The following is a 24,911-nucleotide window of genomic DNA, read 5'->3' on the forward strand; positions in this document are numbered from 1 at the left end:
CAGGCAACCAATGGAAGTTTCTGCTTATTGAAATGTTGCATAACTAGCTTTCCCAAAAATGTTCAATTCCTGGGTCTACCATCCATTGTTGGTTTGTTTTGGTTTGGTTTTGCTTTTTTATTCTTTAATGACACCTGTCCTTTAAACTGGAGACATGAAATTCATGGGAAACATTTGGATTTCCTCCCCACCTGGCCTTGACTGGCACCTTCCTGAGCTCCAGGAAGCACAGCCTGTTCATACTGGCTAATATGTGCTGCTTGATCCCCAAAGCTTTCAGTTAGCTTTGTTCTCTTTTGAGCTGGTGCATTCCCCAGAGGAAATAATGGAGAACTGGCTTGAAGAACTTACACAAAAGGAAATGGGTTCATCAAATTTGACACACACATTCACTTGTGTTGGGAGGGGGGGATATAGGTTCTTGATTTGGAGAAAAAAAAAATTGATATGGCACTGAAGAGAAGAAATGAAAAAGTAAAAAGTAAAGCAATTAACTGGGCTGCAGGATGCAATATTGCTTAGCAAGCTTGGAAAACAGAAAAGAAAAAGTTTAAATGACTCATTAGCTAATTCAGTGCCATCCTGCACCATTTCCTCCAGAAGAATCTGAAGTCAACCCTGGCATTGTACAAAAGTCACCAGCTTTGGGACTGAGGTGATACAGAAGCAAGTATTGGAAGGGTTTGAAAATCTTCCCCGTGTAGTCTTGTGCTGCAAGTCTAAGAGGATTTAAAGAGATGGAGGGAGGAAGATTCACCACATTTGTGTCCCCAGTGGCTTTTTCCTCAAGCCAAACAAGCCATACAACACCACTGAGCACACGTGGTGGCACAACATGTGTCAGCCCCACTGAACAGCCACAGCTGCTTCTGGGCCACTGCAACCTATCACACACACGGGCAAGCCAGTCCCCAGCTCCAGCAGTGCTCTGACATGGGACACCACCCGAGGGACTCTCCCCTTACACAACGAGAGCCAGGACAGGCTCCATGGAGATGAATAAAGTTACACCACAAACCTCTTGAGGACAGCAGAACTTTGTTGTGAAACCCTCTCACAACAAGGAGAAAAAAAAAATCAGGGTTTGATGTTGCAGCGGGGATTACTGCAACGTGCATAAGGCAGCGAGGCCCGTGGAAAAACAGGGACTGATTTCTGTCTTACACATGTTGCAGTAGTCCCCACTGCAACAGTTTGACACAGATTCTGTCTGCAAACTACGAGAGAGACTTTCAAACAGCAAAGACATCACCAGCAAAAATCTGGCAGCAGGAGCTGAAAAGTAAATAGCTGATGTAAAATGCTTTTAATTTTACATGTGCTATCATCAAAAATAGGACAAAACTCACAAGCTAAAGTCAGAGTTTGATTCAGCCCTTGCCTGGTTTCCATTTCACACCAAGGTGACTCTGTTGAAATTCCCTCATGTCAAACTGTGACATTTCTTTACATACTCTGTGCTGTCAGAGCTGCACAAAAGGACTGGAAAATTGGTCAGAGTACAACTCACTGACTCTAGAATCAATCTGGAGAGATTCCCTGACTCCAAAGAGGTTTAAGCCACAATTTCTGAATGACAATCTTTAACTGCAGGAGACTGAAGTCTGTTCTTGGACCATAATGAATGCCCTGCTGAAAACTGGTTTTGGCAGAACAGGAGTGGAAATAGCTGGGAAGAAGGTTCAGTACCTTTGATCCACCTTAATCAGCTCTAAGATTGAATACACCCTCTCCTGTACTTCAGCTGGAAACAGGCTGTCTGGAGCAGGAACTGTCATCCTGTTTGTACAGCACCTGGGAATTTTTCATATAAGTAATAAATAAAACTAAGTGAGCAGAGGCACCAAGCAGTATCACTTTTCCCTCCTATAACCTGCTTGCAGGTTCACATCAGTAAGTAAATGGCAATAAGGCAAAAACCAAGACAGCTTAATTCTTATTTTAGTAAGCAAACACTAACTAATCCCACTGAAACACATGTGTATTTTCCACACAACATTTCACACAAATTGATTAACATGTATTTTGGCACCTCCATTTTATGCTGTAAAGGTGAATTCTTCTGAAGAGGACTGTCCAGTATTAGAAGGATAGTAACAATTCTTTAAAATAACAAAAGTAACATTTGACAATGGTTTTAATGTAGGAAGTACACTAAATTCTTACAGACAGTGTGAGTGTTAAGTTGGAGGTACACATTGCACCTGCAGAGAAAGATAAACCATCCTTTCTGAGCAGTTTAAAATGCAGAGGCCTTCCCTGCCCCCAGCCTCTGGAAAGGAAAATAGTTATCCAAGGCAATGCCTTGAAGTTAAGCCTCAGGGACTCACACATAGAAAAGCTGCTTACTCATCCTGCTCGGTTCCCTGGCATTTTATAGCCATATCCATTCAAGCATTCATTTCCATGGATTATCAGTGTTCTTGTAGGTACTGACACAATCAGCAAACAGGAGAGCCCCGGGCAGATTTCCCAGGCAGGGGTCACAGATTACAGTAGGAATGTAGTGTGCTGTCTTTCCATGTTACACTGAAGTACAATTTCCAGTATTTAATATCAACAGGCAGTAACTGGCCTCACAAGGTGTAATTCTTAATGAAACTTTTGATATCAGACAAGAATTGTCAGGCACCAACACAATCATAGCACCTGTATCCAGGCATGCTGATCTCTACTGGCCTTCTGTATTACCGCCATCAAAACACTGGGGATGGTGGTGCTTGTACAGCTGTTATATTCGAGAAACAGAAGAAAATAGGTTGAACATCTCTCACTTCATCCAGCAAACTGGACCAGAGATATTATGCATAAATAACAGAAAGCCAGAGTGAAGAGCAGAAAGCCATTTTACCCTGAAAGAATAGAGGAACATAAGGAAGAGCCCAGCGCTCCCTGACGTAGCAGTTTCCTAAAGGTGCACACAGGTTGTGTAACACTTTGGCACCTGTAGCACTAAACTCCAGACAGCATTTATCACTATTTACAGTTTACTGGTTATCATACATCACTGTGCAGCTCTTTATCCTTTCCAACAGGAATCCATAAAAACACTGTTCTTATTGGCTTTAAGCTCAACTAGAGAAGGACAAACTCCAGCTCTGCAATGTGCTGAAGCACCACTCAGAAAACCCTGTATTTCAAGGAGCAGCAGCTACATCTTGTGGAAGTATTTAGGATTGCAGGTTTATTTATCCCTGACAAACCCACCTTCATCCCTGAAACGTTCTGCCCTTTTCCTACCCCTCTTTTTATGCACAAAGTGAGCCTGCACAACACAATGATCCATCATAAAACAGCAGTTTCAATCAGTCACTGCCCTTTCCCCCAGACCAGTCTGGCTCATCACACCACAGAGATGATCCAACACCAGAGCAAAGCACAGGTCTGGCCTCTGGGGCTGAATGCTGGACCTTTCCTAATTGTAGCCTAATAGTAGCAGCAACTTCAGTGCCAACCTCTTGTGCTGCCCAGAGAATTTGTGGATGCGCCACCCCTGGAAGTGCTCAAGGCCAGGTTGGATGGGGCTCTGAGCAACCTGGTCTAGTGGAAAGTGTCCCTGCCCATGGCCAGGGATTGGAATGAGAATCTTTGAGGTCCCCTCCAAAACATTCTATTACAAATTCAGTAAAAATCAGTTTCCATAATTATGGCATCTCACAAATTAGACCAAGTACAAGACTTCTCATCAGCATGGTTGCCTATTTATAAAGAAACAGCCCAAGGCAGTCTGGAGTAATTCCTGAAATATGAAGTTGAGGCAGGGGGTAGTAAACTTTGGTTTTGTACACTCTGTACTATGGCTATTTTTTCTCCTCTGCCATTTGCCACTTTCCTCAGATACAAGTTGAAAAATACAGCCCAACTTCTACAAGAGCCAGGCATTTAATATCATCGCCACTGCTGTCACCCTCTCATGTTTGTGATTTCTGCACTAAGAAAACCCCACAAATCATGAACCTGAAGCATGCTAATTAACTAGCTTTGATCTGTAGGGTGTTCCTGATACCTACACTCAGGAGTAGCTGCCTCAGAGGAGTTGACTGTGAACTCTGAGGCACTGCTACTCATTTTTCCACCTGCCCTGGCAGCCTACCCTAATTTAAGGGAAGGGCTCCAAGCACAGCTCAGCACTCAGCAGCAACAGCCCTTTGGAGGAAGATGCATCTGTGAGTGAGGGAAGTGAGGGAATAACCTCCCAGGTAATTTTAGGAATCAAAAGTTGTAGCTTGCACTAAGACAGTCCTGCTGATGGCTGTTGGGTAATAAATCAGTTGGGTAATAAAAGTTTATCCAAGATGTCTGCTGTTGCCTAGAGCAGACTTCATCATAACCTGTGACCTGCAGCCCACAGCTCTCAAGGCTTTCCATTACAGGCAGGGCCAGTGAGATTGACTGGAGATTTTAAAGTCAGTAGTGTCAGACAGACTAATGACATGGAAAACCCCAGAGAGATAGAGAGAGAGAGCAGCAGACAATCAGGCCTGCCATTAAACCTCTGCTTAGTTATCTGCAAAAACAAAGTCACTCCAGCTCCCCTTAATAATAAAAAACCCAAAAAAACAAATCCACAAACCAAAGCCAAAGTGAAGTTCCAAATATTTTTACATTACTATATACTTTATACCATTTGTGCAGGTTCAGTTTTATTTCAGTCTTGTAACTCTGGAATGCCTCAATTTAAGTGAGAGAGCAGGCAGTGCAAAATAGAGACATGGCCCATGGCAACCCTCCCCAGCACAACCAGGTCACAAGAATAGAACTCTGAAGTTCTTACATAGGGAACAGACTGAAGGTACACTGATTAAAAGTTTCTCCTTTGAGCAACATGGGAAAATGTTATGGAAGACATTGTTACTTACTGGAAGCAGCAACTGAACTTAATACATGTTTCCTACAAAAGATACAGCCAATCATATGAAAGACAAGTGTGAATCAAGTATTTTATTTTTTCCCAACATACATAAAAAAGTGAGTGAACACACAAGACAGCAAGTCAGAGAAACTAAACATATTTACAAGACAGTTAAGATATCAATTTTTTTCCATCTTCGAGATCAAGTCATCACAGATTTTTGTTAATTCATCATTTTCTTTAGTCTGTGGAAGAAAGAAAAAAGTGAGTTTCAGGTATGTCCAAACTATGTTACAACCTTGTGAGCAAGTTGAAAGTCCTGTTCACCAATACATGGAATAGAAAGTCCATTTACATGGTAGTGGCTAATGCAAATGTAATGTAAAGGACAGTCTACTATGCCAAAGGTCACATGGCATCCTTAGGAGCCTCAGGAAATGAGCCAGAATCCACTATACTCTTTCTACTTCTTCCCCAGACATTTCCATAATACTTGCAGACCAACTGATCCAGGAAAACAAGACTTTTGGGACTCAAAGCCTTTGTTAGGTACACCAAAATTCAAGACAGGGACAGTTTTGCTTTTAATCTTCACAAGACAGACTCTGTAAAATGATGCCTTGACCCTTTTACTGACATGTGACAACTTCCAGTTTGTAGAATTCCTTATAGAATGTTTAAACCATTTCTTAACAAAGTGTTACTGTATCTATGACAAGACCAAACTTAGTTCTGTGTTAAATGGCTTCTCTCATCTCTCCAGTTACAGGCCTACTGTTTCCTTAGCTAGGCAAACTTTAGCCCTAAGACTGAAGACTCACAAATATGGTTTTTTTCCATAATAGGAATGTGTCAGCATTATCCATTTTTGAGTCTTTAATGCTGGCAGAGACAACAATGATGCAGTAAAACTAACAGCATGCATCTCCAGCAGTGACTTTTAATCCTCAAAAGTCTTATTCCTTTGAAGGCTTCCAACAAAGGAAACAGATGCACCTTTACAAAGCATTCTGAGACTTTACCTATCCAATAGGAAACAATATAAAGTACAAGGATTAATGGCCTGAACAATACTGAAAACTTGAGTCACATACAGTTAAATATATATTAGTGCTAACAGCTTACAAGTCATGTTCATGAACAAGCTGAGCCAGACAGTTATTCAAAATTTATTCCCAGATTCTGCTCTGCATCATGTGTAACTGTTAATCACCATCTCCTTCTGTAGTTCAGGTAACCTCCTGACAGTAGCCCAGACTGGTTTGGGAACAAACCTTGTGCTCCAAGAAAAATCTAAACATACAGACAAGTCCTGACATGACAACTTGTGTCTTAGGTCTCAATGCCTAATTCCCAAAGCCTGCCAGGACAGCAGCCATCAAAACCAGTACAGTTAGCAAGGCTCCTTCTAGCCCTGGCACAAGGGAGTTGCTGACCTAGTCTAAGGCAATAGCTTGAAGAGACTCACCCAATGGCACTGTGACTGACCTTTTGTTCAAGGCTCCTCTCTAAAGACTGGATCCTCATCTGTTCTTTGCGCAGGGTGGCTTGAAGTGCTGCAGTCTCTGATTTTGCTTTGCTGCGAACCTGGGCAATTTCCTCATTGGCTCTGAAACAGGTGCAAGATGGTGTTTACATCCCTTCAGACAGCACAACAAAACTCTTCACAGAATCACACTAGATGATTGTACTTTGGATTAATCACCAAATGAAACATGTCTAAGCCAAGTTTTGGCACTATTGAACCACATTCTGCAGCAACTGTGAAAACTATATATTTCACTCCTGGCACTTGACATGTTACTTACTGCTGCAGCTTTTCTTCAGCATGTGCTTTGAGTGCCTGATATCTCTGCTCCTCTTTTTTAATTCTAGCCAAGTAATCTTCTGCACATTTCTTCAAAACTTCTTCATTCTGTCCCAAAACCAAAGAAGTTTAGTCAGCCTTTTATGATAGTAGTTGGAAGAGTCTCTCCACTTGACAAATGGGCTATTTGACTACACTTTTAAGCAGCAGTATTTGCTCACTGGAGTAAGAAGAACAACTGTGAAGTCCCACAGGCCTACATGGACTAAACTGCCTCCTTTCAACTATCTTAACTTTGCAAACATTTATTCACCATATTTCCCCCAATACACTACTTAGTAGCAAACTCTAGTAAAGAAAGTCACTAAAACTACAGTCACTAATTGGTTTTGTTTGTTTTGCTTTGATTTTTTTAAAATCAGCTTTGTATTAAGTTGCAATTGTCCCAAAAATACCTAGAAACCCAACTTCTAAGAACCCATGGAAAGATTCAGCCCTGATGTAAACAAATCCACCACTAACAGCAAGAAAATTACCTTGGTAGTCACACTATGAACATATTTTATTAGCTATTGTAGGAAGTTGGAACTGTTCAAAACAGGTGCTAAGACTTTACTAATTGCAGGTCTTGAATTTAGGAACTGTGTTTCCAAGTGATGCTTATCTCTGTGCTACAGAAAAGGCTTCTGAATTTAGAGTGGAGCTGGAGGGGACACAAGATGAAGGAAGCCTGATATCTCAGTAAAGAGGAAATTAAAGTTGTAACAGACACTATGCCTGTTTCTCAAACCTAGACTACCATGGAACTCCTAACAGGCTAGTTTATAAGTTTTAGTAAACAGGGACATTAAAGGATAACTGAATGAAAAAAAATCTGAAGGCACTTTTTTAAGCACCAACTGAATCAATTTCAGGCAGTAAGAAACTATAGCTTATACTCATTAGCTTCCTTCCTCCAGCCTCTGAAGAGGCTGCAGAATGAAGGCTTGACATTAGCTTTAGAAAAAGCCCACAAACATCTTCGTAAAGAGCACTCAAACTATTATTCTGATTTATAATTGCAAATCCTCTTCAACGTCCATTCAATATGATGTAGGGGAAACAAGCTGCTCTCATGCAGCAGTTGCTACATGAGAGTATCTCTATGATTAACAAAAATTATGTGTTGCAGCAAAAAACAGCTCACTTCTGAAGAAACTTTGCCTCCTAACAGCTAGCATTATCTTACTTCAAGTCAGTCACTAAGTACAACAAATCAATAGTCTTTTTATAATCTTTTATTTAAAGAACTTAGCACCTGGTTTTACAGGTAGTCCCTATACTACCTAACTAATGGCTGCTCTAGAAATTTCATCATTTCCTCTCCACTAAATCTCATTTATCTTGGAAGGACATTATTTGCATTAAATCATCTTACTCTGTGGTAACCCTCTAACGCATCTTTCTGTTTTTCAAGTCGTTTGAAGAGTTCAGAGAAAGACTTCTCCATAGAGTTCAGATCTGAAGTAGCTTGCTGATTCTCTTCCATCAGCCTCTGTATTTCTTTCCTTGAGGCTTCCTTCTGCTTCTGAGCATCCTCTAGAGAAAGCAGAGTTAACCCATGATAGTTATTACTTTAGAATAAAACTAGTTCCACAGTACAGAGAGATAACCCCCACACCTTCAATTCTTCCTCCTACAAAGGTTCATAACACAGCCTCTCACTGGAAAGACACCATTTCTGTCTTGCTTTCAAGAAGTCTGTCTTTGTCTCTATTTGCTACATATTACCTCACATCAAACTTAAGGCCATTAAACACAATGACAGTTGCTTGCCAAATGCATTTTTTTGCCTGCACTGTAGTCAAAATATTCCACCCTAGTTTACTGTAGCAGGAGCCTCAAATGTTGTGATAGAAGCAAGGAATCCAAAAATATTTTTCATTCAACATACACAACAGCTGGAAGATCTGGAGGAGACTGGGATAACAAGTCAGACTAGCAGAGCAGACTTTCAGGACAGGTTTGTGTTAGCACACCCAAGCTGTGTTTCCCATAGTCTTAGAGAAGCACAAAGGAGTGGGCACAGATGTGCCTATTCAGCTTTGAGCTAAGAAAGTACACTTATACAACAAGAGTTTCACAGTATGTCTTCCCTAGTTTTGAAGTCACAAACTTGACTAAAGCAAAAGGCCAGATCTGTCCAGCAAGAACTTCTAGTGATATCTCACCACTTAAATGATGCCAGATAATAAACAATTAAACAGAAAGTGCTGACAACTGGATCTGCAGTTTTAATAAACCAACAGCTCAAACTCCAGTGTGTTCATGCCTGATTCAAAAAGTCATCCTTACCTACCAAGTGACATCATGTCTATGAATATGCATAAAATTGTTAGTCAACTTTGTCTTAAACCTTACACTAATCCTGCACTTGAAATATTAATGTCAGAGATGAAAGAGTACTACCCTCATTTAGTAACTCCGGGCTAAGCATGCTCCAGCCCCCCAAGACACTCAACGTGTAAATATGGAACTTACCCATAACTTGTGTTATTGTCTGTTCAAATTCAGCAACTATTTTTCTACAAACCATGAAAAAGAAAAGTTGACCATAAGTTAGAAAAAGTATCAGGAGTAAATAAGTAGATATAAAAGTCAGGACAGATTCATACCCCATTTCCTTGTATTCCATATGAAGCTTATTATACTTCTTACTCCATTCCAGCTCTTTCTCTTGAACCTTTGAGGGTAAAAAGGTAGGTTTTTATTTTTGCACAAAAAGAGATAAAATATTTGATACTAAAAATAGTCTGAAGGGCAACTGATACACTTTTAATACAGAGAGAGAAATAATTTCTAATTGCTTAACAGAATCTAAATGGTTTCATTACAAACTTGACTTAAATAAGATTTAGATTAATACATAGATCTTGCATATATGACTCCCAGCATATTACCAGTATCTCTTCAAGTGACAAGATCAGAGCCAACTCAGCCAACCAACCTCTTGGCTTCTGTTACTCAGTGTCTGTGTCAATCACTATAACTTCCGAGAGAACACAATGGGCCAAGGAACATTCTCTCAAGTGACACATATTTCCCTCTTATTTACAAGGCAGACAAAAAAAAAAAAAAAAAAAAAAAAAAGCACTTCACAAACCTGCTAATCTTAACACATGAGAGAACAAATACCAGAAGCTTATTCAAGACCAAACTGCTGTTTGAAATAATTTATATTCAACACTAAATTAGGAAACATGGAAAGGGGAGGATAAAAAGATGCCTCAATTCATTTGAGAATAATCATAACTATTTCACATCAGCTGAACTGAAGCAGAACTCACAGTAACAGTAATGGAATTAAGCAGCACAAATACTTTTTGCTAAACGCTTCGTGCAACATCCTAACAGCGGCCTCAGGACAAAGTTACATTTAAGAACTGTAACACAGCTGACTGCAGTGCAGGAGGCCTTCAAAGACAAGAGGCCCAAAATACATAAAATAACCTGGAATTTTTTAAAAAAAAGAAAGTGAAAGCACATGATTACTGCTAATTCTGTCCCAAAACTGCACAGTAAACTGTAGCACACCGATTTTTCAGTATTTATTTTAGAGCAAACTCACTTAAAATATATTCAGATGAGAGGAAGCAGGACACTAGTGAAAAAAGAATGCACAACCTATAAAGAGAAGTAGCGATAGCTAAGCTAGAAAAAAATGTTACAAAACATTACAAAAGCAAAAGTATGAGAAGATGGAAACAAGTTAGAAACTTGCACTTGTAAACTCAGAAAGGGTTCAGTAGACCCCAAAAAAGCAAGCTTTCATAAGTGCTGTATTTGCTCACAGGGAAAACAGGTTTTCCCTTTCCTCCTACTCTTGAGTTGTTTGAGAGAGGGGAAAAAAAAAAAAAACCCTGAAGTTTAGTCTATCTTCCTTTCAGGTTAATATTGTAATTCCAAGCCTTTTTATTTAAGCAACACAGCTGGAGTCATCCAGTCACAACTATAACGGTGTTTGCAGGTTTAAAATAGTTCTTTCAAACAAGAAAGTAGAGCAGCACTTTTAAGATATTACAAGCTTTACCCCCTGCTATTATATAGATTCTTAGTTTTAGATCAATGCACTAAGAGCTGTCCCCTGTCAAAGCCACATCTGTTTTCCTGTACTAGATAATATGCTGGGCGAAAGTCGTCACCTAAATGACAAAGTAAAAGCTACTCCTAGAAAAGCCACTGTCTCTGTACTCTAAAACAAAAGAGTAACTTAAGCAGCAAATAATCATAGGTCATCTTTGTTTGGTGTCCCTATTGTCACTGCCTGCAGTACAGCAGTCAGGAATTTTGAAAGCCACATTTTTTACTGAAGTGATACAATTAGTTTAAGGACACTTATGCTTCCATACTCCTCTTACGTTATCTAGTGTTTGTGAAGTTGCATACCTCAGAAGCCATAATAGAATCAAGTACTCAAATTTTTAAAATGAGTGGATATATAAATCATCTTGCATCTGTCAGAAGATGGGCTTTTAAAGGCAATTTCTGTAATTACAGAACAGGCTTAAAATCTTATGAACTACTTCTTCCCTCCTTCACTAATGTCCTTCTCCTCTAGAGAGAGCTCCAGATCTCACCTTCACTTTATTAGCTGGATATATTGTTGTGCATTCACATCCCACAAGAAAAGATCTGACCATAGCACTGAGTTGGCACTGCAGTTTTATCTGGTTTTTGGAAATTACATAAGAAGTCACTCTCTTCCATTGGTATGAAAATGTATTTTCTGCCTGTTGAATTAGAAGTATCCAGATCACTGATATTAAGCCTAACTATCCCATCTGATAACATGTGCCTTTTAATAGTGACCAGATCTAAGGCAGAAGCTGACTAATAATGGAGTTTATCCTATTCCCTGAAGTGTTAGCTCTAAAGAGTTCTATACCTACAGCATCCACCAAGTCCACAGCAAGCTTTTCAGAATGAGATACTTATGTCAAGTATGATGAAAAAAACTGCAAAGTAGAGATTTATCCCAGATAATCTAAACCAAAGGACCTTCCAAGGCTATACCAAGTTCTGCTTTGGAAGGGCCACGATACCTCTCTCTTAACCAGCTCAACAGCTGTATCCATGTCTTTTTGGCTGTATTTTAGCACATCTATAATAGCATCCACTGCAGCATCTGTAGAAGCAGCAAAAGGGACTGGAGGAACATCACTGCTCAGGGAGCCTGGAATTAGGGGACCAGTGTCCTGTAAAGAAAAGAAAAATGCAAAGTTTCAAAAGATTCCTACTGTCATGCCATTGAGTAGCTGTATGCACATTATTCAGTATCAAGTCAACACATCTCACTTAAACATACAAGATACATCCAGAAGTTTGTTACCATCAAACTTTCTTACTTTGAAGTTGACCAGATAGCTCTAAGAAATATCTACAAGGTAGAATCAGAACTGCTGTCCACCAATTACAGCTATCAGAAGCAAAGCAGATGACACCGTGCTGTTTCCCCACAAGTAAAAAAGACCATTTCAGGATGAGCTGCTGTTTGCAGATCTGTTCAAACTATAAACCATAGCTGTAAGACCATCCAGTTTAACCAAAGTGCTTCTCATCCCACTAATGCAATTACAATACAAAGCTTGTCTTTTGTGGCTTGACTTGCATAAAAAAAGATTGTTCAACTACAGCATTCTTAAAAACAGCTCAAATTCTCGTGGACTATGTGCAATAGCATCAGTTTCCACAAAAAACACTTTTAATTCTGATGAACATTTTCTTAAGTAAGTTCAACTTTGATATAAATGAGTATCCAACCGGGTTTAAAACAACAGTTTAAATAAACATTTATCACATTCTGCAATCCCTAAATTATCTCTGTAAGTCTTAAGTCCAGAACCTAGGCTATCCCCTTCCCAAACTATCAACATGAAACCTGATAGCATTCCAGACACCCTTACAGAAGTTGTAAACGTCCCCAGAAGATCTAGTCCTTTTGGTTTTTCTTCACTTTGAAGGCTCACTAGAGGCTTTCCAGCTTCCTCAAGCAATTTACTTAAATCAGCAACGGGACTAAAAATGAACAAACATACACCATTAAATTCAAGTGCTGCCTTTCTTTGCAAAGCTCCTGTACCAGCAGTAGTGTGTCCAGCAGGGCCAGGGCAGTGATTGTCTCCCTGTACTAAGCACCAGTGAGGCCACACCTCAAATCCTGTGTTCAGTTTTGGGCCTCTCACTGTCACTTTGGACACTGAGGGGCTGGAGCATGTCCAGAGAAGGGCGCAGAGCTGGGGAAGGGTCTGGAGCACAAGTCTGATGAGGGGCAGCTGAGGGGGCTCAGCCTGGAGAAAAGGAGGCTCAGGGGGGACCTTCTCACTCTCTACAACTGACAGAAGGTTGTAGTGAGGTAGAGGTTGGTCTATTCTCCCAAGGAAGAATACTGGATTAAACAGCCTCAAATTGCACCAGGGAAGGTTTAGAAAGGGGAAATTGGATATTAGGGGAAATTTCCTCACTGAAAGGGTGGTCAAACACTGGAACGTCCTGCCCAGGGAAGTGGTGGAGTCACCAAACCTGAAGGTATTTAAAAGATGTATAGATGTGGCACCTGGAGACATGGTTCAGTGGTAGACTCCCCAGCACTGGGTTAACTGTTGGACTTGACAATCTGAAAGGTCTTTTCCAAGCTAAACAACTCTGATTTTATGTACTAAGACAGTACCTACCCAGGCTGAGGTGCAGCTGTCATGATACTCTCACTTGATTCAACAGTACCACAAATTGGTTTTCTTGGACTGTCTCTCAATAGCGGGTCAAACTTCAAATACAGTGACTGTTTTCTCAAGGCTGATTCTTTGAACTGAAGGAAAAGAGGCAAAAACTGGCAGATCTGCTGCTTCAGAGCACAACACACACATCCCACCCACACACAAATAATCCTCTGGACAGTGGGTGATCCTATTCTTCAGTGGCCAGAGTATTGTTCTCAGGAGGAAAATTACATAAGAGAACTTTGTGCCCACATGCTTAGGTCCTTATGTAATATCAAGGGAACTCAATCTGCTCACAGACAGAATCAAAAGGGCAATCGTTAATGAACTATTCCAAACCAGCAGAAGACACTGAGAGGGGAAGGACAGTATTATAAGCTGAAAAAGCAGTGTCTTTGCTCCATTCTGTCTTTGCTCATACAATAATAAGGACAAACACAGCATGACCAGAACAATTTCAATTCAGTGCCTCCACTGTTGAGAGATACTCTTATTCTAGACCCAAGGAGGAAAAAATAACTAAGCTGAACTGATTAAAGACAAGCCCCATTTAGAGACAGATTTCCCAAAACTGGCCATAAGGCAAAAGAGCTTAGAAAGAAATCTTTTTGAAACAATGATCCTGCACTTTCAAAGCATCATGTTCTGGCAGTTTTGGACAGAAGTAAAACATCATTCACCTCAGTTTCACTGCTATTAAAGAAAAATAGCACCTTTGCACACCGATAGCCAGAGACCTTTGATTTTTAGTTGAACTGCTATAACTACATTTCCTTGCACCATCACCCCCTACACAGCCTTGTCATCACATTCTTTTGGACTAGGTGACAGTTCAAAGGGAAGTTAATTCATGAAAACATTTAAGGCTTGATAGTTACATCTTTCCTTTCCTCTCTTCTCCATACTGCCAAGACAGCAAACAAAATACTTAAAGCCATACTTACTGATGAAGTCCCAAACTGTTCCAGATAGTCTATGCCCATTCCTAAAACTGGAAAAGGAGGAAACAATACTATGAAGATGCAATATTGTCAAATTGTCCTACCACAGACAGAAACAAACAGATGTGTATAAAGCAAATAAATCCCTCCTCTCAGTCTCATGACTTCTAGCTCTTCATTTGCTCAAAATACTGTCTTTCTATCTAGACCTGAAAAAAGCAAAGACTTTATGCTAAGCAAACTTACAGCTTCCATTTGTTTCCAAATACTTGTAAGAATATGTCAGATTTAGCACACAGTTGAAGAACTTTTGGTGTTCTATAGTTAAAGTGACAAGCACACTCAGATACGCTGTCATACGCAATGCCCCATGAAAGAGCAAGATTGTCAATCTCACCATTAAAATTAGCACACAGCTCAGGTTTGACAGATGAAGTTATAGCCATTTCCCAATACAGCGATTCCACTCAAGTATGAAGGTGAGTGACAGACTGCACTGCAGTCAAACCATTTGCTCCTCCTTCCACACAATGCTCCTACCAGGAATAACCCTTCCAAGTGGTTAAGTCACAGCTATGTAGGAAGCTCTCAAGACAAGCATGCTTGTCAGAAAGATCATTCACACTGCAGTATGAAACCAGTAGTGCTAAGGCCTAATCTACAAGACTCACAAATACACACAGCTGTATAGCTCTAAAGCTCTCAATTTACAAAATCTTTAATACCAGAAATTATTTTAAGGGAGCAATTTTTCAGCACAGAAGCTGCTACTGAAACTTTAAGAAAATAGTTTCTGTACCAGCCTAAATTTCATCATCCCAGGCAGCTGAATTCTAATAGTCAGCTTTTTGAACTTAGCTTAAACCAGAGAAAGTTAGATATAGGCTTAGGTACATTTCCCAGTGCTGCTAGTCATTGTGGGTTCTGGAGTCCTTTCAGAGGCTCAGAATGAGAGGAAAAAAAAAACTAGAATCCATGATAAAACTTAAGTAGAACAATATATACACACACGTTGTTGTAACAATACATCTTCAGTCCGTTTAAAAGAAATGCCCTTACCTTCTGATGATGGTCTGAAGAGCTCCTCAGGTTCAGCATTAGCCGTCTCATCTGCCGTTACTTCAGTTCTGGGGGAACTAGGTTTAATTTCTTCTGCAGACATTGACTTTTTTCCACTGTCAGTGGAAACCAAATTATCTTGAGAAGGGGCAACATTAACTGGAAACATTTTAGATGGACTTGCTTGCTTCTCCTGATGAGAAAAACAAAATCCTTTTAATTGTTAAAATAATTATTTAAAAATGCAATGAAAATCATTTAAATGATCAAACTGGATTGTCATAAACTAAGTGGGCAGCCAACATAATAAAATGAGAATTCACAGGCATAGAAATTAAGCTACCAACACTGAGCACAGCTCATATTATACAAGAGCCTTTTTTTTTTTAGAGTTCAAGCCCTTATGTTTATCCCTATATGCAACTGCTGATCAAAAAAGATACTAAATACCAAGGTAGCAATTTAGCTGTTTCTGATGTTACCTTCAAAACACCAGGTCTGCACAGTTGACATTCCTTCTAAAGCTGTTGAAGATACACAAACCCACTAATTCTTACACAAAATATCAAAAATAGGTTTCACAAAATTAAGTCATTAAGTCAAAGAACTCTGCTTCATGGAACAACTTGGTAAGAACTGGCTATCTTTCCTATACCTTACCACTTCTCCCTTTCCTGGAAGTTCAGCTTCCGCTTGAACTCCTGGCTTCTCCTCTTGAGCTTCCAGCATGTCTTCTACCACACTCTGCTCAACAATTCCCCTAAAGAAACACAAAAACAAACAAACAAAATAAAAAGGGAAAATAAAAAAACTGTATTTAAGTCACACAGTTCAAATTCTATATTGCCAGATGAATTGAACAAAGGTAGCTCCTTTGAAAGATTCTACTGCCACAGCACTGGAAGCTTGACAGAGGGTGGGGATGTAAATTTACTGTCTCGCCTGCTGAGACCTTATGTGACAGAGCTCTCTCTCCATCAGAAGCAGTGTTATCTAGGAAGCAGAAAGTCACAGAAGCATCACTTATTTCTATCCTCGTAACACTGTTCTCTTATTTCCATTTGTTAGGCTCATTACTTTTTTAAAATAAGATAGGTTTTTTGTTTAAGTAAGAACAGAATTACAAGCAGTCTGCTCTTCTTTCCGAGGCAATGCTTTGATTATTGGTGTGAACTTCATTAGAGAAGTCCAATGCTCCACTTGTGCTATCAGCAGTAGGTAAACTTGTCACCTTGGTAAACAGTAACTGACCATGTTACACAGGGAGCAAGAATGCAAACATTTCTGTCAAATGAACAATTTGTGCCAGTCTAGTTCTGGCAAGTACCTGACTGTCTATAGTAACATCGACATTTTAATAACTAGACTTTCTAGGAAAGGTAACAACACATTCCATTCTCAAATAATTTGTGTGGTGCCAAAAAAAATGCAGCTTCAGAGACAGGTATTTTTATTTGAGAAAGCATTTAGATACCAAGAACATGCAGGGAAGAAATAGCACCTTAAGAGTTCAAGGTGAACTTAGAGCAGAGAACAAAACTGCCTGGTCCTTTCCCATGCTGCACCATGTGCAACACTGTTGCCTACTTCCCTGTTTTATTTAAAGACAGTTGCAGTCACCTGATTGTCCACACTTTAATCCCGGAGGAGTGGGGAAAGCACCACTTGAACAATGCTCTTCCCATCTAAGCCTGCTCCCTTCCATTCTCAAAGATTTAAGAACACCTTTTGCCTAGAGCTAGTCATCTCAGAAGTTTCCCCAATTAAGATCTTTGCAGTTGTAACATAATTGTGTTAAAGATTACAACAGACAAGCAGCATTGGAGGGTGGCAGTCAAGGAAGTAGGAACGGACTAGTTTGAGATACTATCTAACTTTCCTCACATGGATTTAAGGTGCTTCTGCATTCAGCTACAGATTTACTTACAGATTTTTGGGTTCTTTCTCAAGAGTTTCACAGGTACTGGGACCATTATCCTGCTCCACCAGAAGAGGCTGCCCTCTCAGTGAGGCACTATCCTGTTCCTCTGGCAGGTGAGCTTTCTGAGAGCTGGGTTTAGAACACTCAGGTGAGGTGGAAATTTTAGAGCCTCCTCCAAACGGATTGAAGTTTGGATCATCAAGTTTGTCCCAGTCAAACTTATAAGATGCTTTAGGAAGAGGGATTTCATCTTCCACATTACTTTTATTTTGCACTTCAGTATTCTCTGGTTTTGTTTTGGTAATAGGAATTTTTTTGGAAGGTGGTTTAATTCCAGTTCTTTTACCTAATTTCTTAGGAGGTGGTTTTCTAGCAGTGGTATTATCAAAGTCAAATTCCAGTTTTACTGGTCCAGCCTTGGTGACATCAGGCTTTTCTGCAGCTTTCCCTTTGGAGACACCCAGTTCTTCATCAGGCTTTGACTCTTCTGCAGAGGCTTTTTCTGCTACTGAAACTTTCTGAAGCTTTGATTCCCCAGTTTTAAAAGAGTTAGTTACATCAGAACTACCAGGACCTAAGTTGCCAGGTGACTGTACAGGAGGTGTAGGTGCCTCTGCTAATGCCACTGAATTATCAGTTTGGCTTGCATCTGCGGAAGCAGACTTCACACCCTGCTCAGAGTCACCAATCGCTTGCTCAGGGGACAGTTTGGATTTGTTAGACTCCAGCTCGCTCAGTGCAGATTCCTTTTCAGAGATGAGAGTCTTCTCTTCACTTAAACACTCTGTACTTGCTGTGGTTGAAGCAGAAGGAGCTGCATCATCCCGCAGAAGAGAATCATTACTTTCCTCAATAGTTTTCTCAGGGCTGCTGGATACTTTTACGGAAGACTTCTGCAGATTTCCAGGAGAATGAGGCAACTGTACTGAACTTTGAAAAGGATTGATGTCATTTAAGTTATCAAAATCAATATTGTAGGAACCTCGACTCTTCACTGGCATCTCATCATCTGGGTAAGGAGCCACACTGACCTTCTCTGGCATTTGTATCCGGTTTGTTTCAGCTTCAGTCTTTTGTTGACATGTGCTGCATTTAAAAAAAATGAAGAAAGATTACATGTGCCACAGTTACTTTGCAGGCATGGTTTGAAATTATCTTTAGAAACACTTGCACAAGTAGCTTTGCATGCTCAGAGCAATATTTTTTTTTTTTTTTTTGCAGTAAGACAGCTGACAGCAAAATGTAACAGCAAGAATTCACTTTTCACCTAAACAGTCAAGATTTATGAGCTCTGGTACACACAAAGCATAGGGAGATCAACCTTTGAAGTTAGTCAGTGTTCTTAAGCCTCCTGTTCTACACCTTGCTACCTTATGCCAGTCATCCCTGGAGACTGCTCTACTCACCACAGCATTTGGACATTGCCCTTTCACTAGGCAGTGAAACACAGATTGCTTAGGAGTTATTGACAGGCAGCAGCTCAAACACAAGCACAACTTGTGGTACCATCTTCATGCAGATTCATCTGAGTCACAACAGACTCCAATCTGGGACGAAATCAAGCCATGATTCAGGCTCTCCCACACTAGTCATTACTTTGTCTCGTCATTCCGGCAAATACTTTCCCCCCTGAAAGTATGCACTAGCATCTGTCTTACGGGGTTCTATCCCATATACCAAAACAGAACCTGGACTTCAGGCATTCTAAATTCTGTACAACAGCAGATCTGAAGAGCCAAGTGATATACAAGAAAATACTTCTCAAGTAAGAGAAAGATAAGATTTTCTAGCAAAAGAAACAAGTTAAAGAGTTTGTGTACCCACTATTCTGAATATTCTACAAGTTATAGCTCTCCACTTTATTTCCCCAAACTCTACACAACTTCTGAAAGCTTAGCCTCAGACTACAGAGAGTTAAGCCATTACTTCCTGAAACAGGATTTCCTCCCATTGTTTTGTCCCTCCATAAAGTTATTATTTTTATGTGCCATCCTTATCTGCTGCAGAACAGAACATGATTAAAAGCCACTCACTAAAAACTCCTCTTTGATAAACTCGAAAGCAGAGGTGGGAGATAAGAGCTGAAGAAGTCCTTCTCACCCGGTTTGAGCGCCTCTTCCCGGCAATAGCTCAGCCCCAGGCTGCGACTACTCAGGTCCCTCCCACTCTCCTTCCGCGTTTAACCTAATAAATGCCAGTCAGGAGCAAGACACCTGCTTGGAACGGTCAATCACTTGCGAGGAGTCAAAAGTGACCCCGTTCAGCTACGCGGAGCCCTTTCACTTTTTTGCTACAAACAAATCCTCACATTTTAAAACTAGAGAGGACATGTTCAGTACAAGCAGTGCATTGATACAATTATGCCCTAACTAGAACAATTCGGTGCTGATCCTTTAAAGTCACTTGAACTTTCTAAGTACTAAATCTTTGTTTATTTGTGCAAGCAATGAATTTGGGGCATAAATACCATTACATTATTCAATTGTGGTGTTTTAGTTTAGAAATAGCTTTCTGAACCAGACTGTACATGGAAATAAACAGTTGAAGCAAATTTACACACTTAAAGAATATTTAAGTGTTGCCACCTTTTTTCCTTTCTCCTCTTTCCAACAAGAAAATAGGGATCAAATAAAAGTATTGGGTACTTAAAAAACAAACAAAAGTATTTGCTTGCAGAAGGCAAAACTAAGACCTGCAACTTCTTGCTAGTGGGAATTACAGGTGTCAGATGTTTATGCTACTTTAAAAGGGGGCTAATAAAAGTCAGTAATAAAAATTTTTATTTTTTGTTGTCACAACACCCCCAAATTGAAACATTAAAGACTTTATGCTCTTCTCCAAACAGCTACCATGAGCCAGTTTGAGACTCAAGCTGCTAGACTATAAAGGCATATAAACTTGTTTACACTTGTGACTGATGTTACATTCACTTTGTGTTGCTAGATTAAAGAAAATCTTAAAACTCCCTGACTCAAGGTGTCATTTCAAGCTAATCCTTCAGAAGATTTATCTGTTTATACTCCTCAAGATAACAGTACTTAACATACAAGATAAGATATTTTAAGGCTTAGCTTCAGCATAGTTGTATTCTTACATGAAAACCCTACATCAGGTAGGGAATACGAAATTGTTTCTTACAGTATCTCTTCTCAAGCTATTTATTCATACCATAAGTCACCTCAATGAAACTAATTACAGAGGAGTTAGAAATAAAGTTCAATAATTAATATTACGATCAAATTAACTCATTATTTTAAAGAAAATTTTATCTTTGAAAAAAGTTTATGTATCAGTTAGTATTAATTTTGGTCCTCTTGTACAGTTTACATCTTGTGATAGAATAGAAAATTATATTTTAGAGGTTTAAAATAGGGAAAGTTAACTTGAGCATGTCCCACATGGGTAACACAGTTAGCAGTGGATTCACTACTTACTCAGCATCAGAGGGTACATACAAAACATCATCTGCCACGTCTTCACGGCAACCATCAAGTGCAAAAGCAGTCTGAAGTTTGTCTGTCATAGCAGGACTCAGGATTTTTCGAGTGTGAGGATCTCTTTGAGGAGTTTGAAAGGTTACCTTTAAGAAAGGCGTGGGGGGAAAGAAAAAGGAAAAACATGAGCACAATATCTTTCAAGCACCAAATACCACATGCATTCAGTAGCAGAGATCTCAGAAGAAGAAAGAGTAAAAATAATACAAAACCAAAGGTTTACCTTCATTGCTTTTCCCACACTTTTTGGTGGCAAGTTTTCTTTCTGGGACACGCGAAGAATGGAAGGTCTCCCTGTAGGCTCCGGCAGCGCAAAGAAAAAGCCAGCGTCTTCTGCTGTTAAATCATCCTTAATGCTTCCTCCATTTTCTCCATTTTCTGCATTTAAAATCTGCAGACTCATTCTAGAACATCAACACACACAGCAGCGCAGCATGAATGAGAGGGTGTGGTCAGCCAGATGCACTTTGAGATAATGGAAGAAGTTGGCAGCCTGGCACTGACTGGCCAAGATTAACAGCTTCAAAGGGAAAGCTGGAAGCATGGAAAGTCTTCATACAGACAGGTCTATCTCAGAAGACTCTGAAATATCTAAAAGCAGCACAGCCCACCCCCTCTACTTTTGGTAGGGGCTTGAGAAGCTAATCGTTGATATTATGCCTTCCACAGCTCACATTATGGCCTTACTAATTAAGTTGCCCGTCCTTTAAAGGGAGCTCTGTCACCTGCAATGTTTCCTCATTCCCAACCCCTTCAGCCAGTGATGTACAGCCATGTCTCTTGTAACAGGGCATCCAGCTAAGCAACACAACTGCTTCTGCAATGGACAGGTGAGACACATGACAATGATCTCTCTGCTTTATTCACATGGTCTCATCACTGCATTGTACACCAGCAAACAGCAGAAACAAATTTGGTTGGTTAGGGTGTGTTTGGGATCAGTCCTGGATCAAATTAGCTTTTTCCTGCACTGTCTGAGCATATGTTGCTCCTGTAAAGCACATAAGATTCAGGAATTCTTTGCAGCATAGACATTATTGGTATGCAAATCTGGGAAAAATTGTCACTAGAAAGGTATTTCTCAAATACTGTTCTTACACTGGACATGCACAAGCTTTAGTAGATTGTTATATGCTGATCTAATTTTACTAGTGTGAAGGACTTGAAACTAAAGCCTGGGCTACAACTAAGATTAAGAATGAAAATAAATTAGAAATAGAGAAAAAGCACACATAAAATACACCAGACAAGGCACCACGCTATATGTAGTTGAACTCTGCCTACTTTTTATTCCCATTGGAGCCTCTGCTGTTCTTAAAGGTCTAACAGTAACATTCAGTGATGCCATGGCTATTTTTTCTTTAAGAAACAGACAAGGTATGGCAAGGAGGATCTAAGCATAACCACTGTCTATGAACCTGTCATGACACCTGAGAAGTACAGTTAATTATCTGGAAACCTGCTATCAAAGTGATTTATTTCATAAGAGCTGATGTATTATCTTGTATCACCTATGCAAGATAACCGGTATCAAATGGAAGAGACATTAGCTTTCTGCAATGTGTAACCATTCTAAGTGATCTCAAATGCTTGATGTGCCCAAACACTTAATCCTTAGCCTGTTTTTCCATCATGTATTCGAGATTAATCTAGAAATCAGCTGAAATCCAGAAAATCAGCTGAGAAAGACTACAAATTATTGTTTTCAGTGTCATAAAGAGGTAACAAGAACACTTGGACTGAAAATTTTAAGTCCTGTTTTCAATCTCCTTGCCCTTACGCATTTAAATTTCTAAGATGCAGCCTCCAAACATTTCTCCACTCCTACATTAATCCTTATGGGAAAATTTGCTTCCTACTCTCCACAGAACTCAGCTGCTTTTTCTGCAAGCCTGACAACAGCACTTTTAATCAGCAGTGGAATGCAAACAATGGCTATGGAAGCAATGGCATGCAAAGCACGCCTGTATTAGCTATTTCTTCATTCCTTCTGTATTCATCACATTAATGCTTTAGCTCAGGTTATTTTATGTATAAAGTATTTCTACATTAATCACTTGTAGAACTTGAAGTGAACTTCATTGCTTTCCTTTATTCCAAACTAAAATTGAGACAACAGATGAATTGAATCTTTACAAACTGTATTTTTTACTGTAATTACTTTAGAAATAAGCCTAGGACATGATAAAGTTGTCAACACCTTCTAAAACAAGCTCCATAAGCACAGGAGGTTTGTTTGGAGACTTTTTCAGCTTTGTCTTTGAGCTACTTGTGCACCATTGCTAAACCAAATCCAAACCAAGCTGACAACATATACATATAACACTTTAGATATTAAATCTAATAATCAAGTTTTTTCTAGGATTAAAATACTAAAAGTAACTCAGCATTTATTTTAAAAATTTGCAGTCGAGATTTGATCTAACATTCCACAAGTTCATTAGCTAGTGGCTGTGATAAAGTGAAATTCATATCTTTGTTTCAAGTGGTTGGCATCCAAGGCACACAAGTATTATGAAAGGCAGCAAGTTTTCCCACTATAGCAAAACAAAGCTCAAGGCCAGGCTGGATGGGGCTTCGAGCAACATGGTCTATTGTAAGGTGTCCACATCCCTGGGATGTGGACATTCAAAATGAAAAATGCTCATTTCAAAAATGAAAATGCTCCTTGTTTTTGAAGAATATTTATGTGGGCACATGCAGGAACCTGCCATTCTACAGTTAAGAATGAAAATAAATTCAATGACATCAGATAATTAATCCTCAGTTACCTATAATTTGTAAAGTGCTTCAGGTAACCTGTTGTTTAACAAATACTGGGACACAATATCCAAAACACCGACGTAATCTCAAATGCCTGAAAAGCCACTGAACATGCAGGGCAGAGATGGCATTTTTCTACTTAATTATCCTTCTGAACTCTTGAGCAGCCAAGATGCAGATCACTCACTCATGGCAAAGTAAATTGGTATGTGCTCTGAATACTTTCATACAAACTGACACATAGCTGACTGCAATATATACATACACATATATATATATATATATATAAGCATTTTAATGCTAACATCTCACTTCAGAACAAAAACACTCGCCTGGTAAGCAACTCTCTCATAATCACCTTCTCCAGACTGCAAGGGAGGAGCAGCAAGGCCAGGGAGGGCGTCGCAGGAGCTCCGTCCGTGCCCACCATTGTAGCGAGATGTGTTTTAAGTCAAACCCAAACCCAACCCTGCCTCAGTCCCTCTTTATTCCTGACTCACCCCAGGTCCCCCATCAACCCCGTATCATCCTCAAAACACAGAGATGCTCCCAAGATCCTCACCTCATCCCCGAATTCAGTGGGAGTGGCACTTGAGCTCCACCACGCCCTCCTGCCATTGCCCCCGAGCTCCTGCCTTCTCTCCATCCTCAATCTGACTGAAACGACCCCCAAATGTCTTAATCTGAAGCTCACAGAAGTGCCCCTGACATCCCTAGACAAGAAAGTGCCCCCGGTCCCACAGCACCCCAAGCAGGAATCTCACAAAGGGGTCTTTGAAAGTCCCCCCAAGCACCACACCACCCCAAGCTTACAGAGGGGCCCTCAAGCCACCCCCCTCAGTCCCATACCACCCTACCTCACACAGAGGTTTCCGAGCTCCCCACGGACTCCCCCACCAAACTCAAACCATCTCCAGCTCAGAGGAGTCACTAAGCCCCCCCCAGCCCCATCCCCCCCACCCCCCAAAACTCACAGAGCAGCCCCAGAGTTCCCCTACCCGAGGACTCCAGGGTCACAGAAAGATCTCCAAGCCCCTCCCAACGCCAAGCTCCCAAAGGGGTCCCTAAGCCCACCCCCACAGCACCCCAAATTCACAGAGTGGTCCCCGAGCCCCCCAATCTCACAAAGAGGTCCCTGAATAGGCTCTCCCAGCCCCACACTGCCTCAACCTTACAGAGGGATCCCCAAATCCCCCAATCTCACAAAGGGATACCTAAACACTTCCTCCAGCCCCACACCACGTCACAGCGTGCTCCTTAAGCCCCCCGTACCTGCCAGCAGTTCCCGGGCCGAGCCCTCAGGGAGATCGGCTGATGAA

The 24,911-nt window shown here is 40.4% G+C and overlaps 1 protein-coding gene across 2 annotated transcripts; it reads right to left on the reverse strand.

Annotated features, from left to right (window-relative positions):
- Nucleotides 1–4,915: 4,915 nt before the first annotated feature.
- On the reverse strand, nt 4,916–24,904 carry TACC3 (transforming acidic coiled-coil containing protein 3). 2 transcript variants are annotated; one of them, XM_017727751.1, is made up of 16 exons: nt 24,865–24,904; nt 21,053–21,233; nt 20,770–20,915; nt 17,342–18,421; nt 16,075–16,174; nt 15,415–15,607; nt 14,359–14,405; nt 13,370–13,503; nt 12,602–12,713; nt 11,741–11,893; nt 9,314–9,381; nt 9,180–9,223; nt 8,077–8,237; nt 6,661–6,767; nt 6,341–6,461; nt 4,916–5,097 (listed from the first exon to the last, which is right to left on the reverse strand). In XM_017727751.1, exons 2-16 carry the CDS (start codon nt 21,230–21,232, stop codon nt 5,032–5,034), a joined length of 2,712 nt encoding a protein of 903 aa, XP_017583240.1. In that variant the 5' UTR covers nt 21,233; nt 24,865–24,904; the 3' UTR covers nt 4,916–5,031. The 2 variants fall into 2 exon arrangements, with proteins under 2 accessions (XP_017583240.1, XP_017583241.1); XM_017727752.1 differs by lacking the exons at nt 20,770–20,915; nt 21,053–21,233; nt 24,865–24,904 and adding an exon at nt 19,436–19,501.
- Nucleotides 24,905–24,911: the final 7 nt, after the last annotated feature.

This window comes from Corvus brachyrhynchos, unplaced genomic scaffold (genome assembly GCF_000691975.1).
Source record: "Corvus brachyrhynchos isolate BGI_N302 unplaced genomic scaffold, ASM69197v1 scaffold80, whole genome shotgun sequence".
Taxonomy (NCBI): Eukaryota; Metazoa; Chordata; class Aves; order Passeriformes; family Corvidae; genus Corvus; species Corvus brachyrhynchos.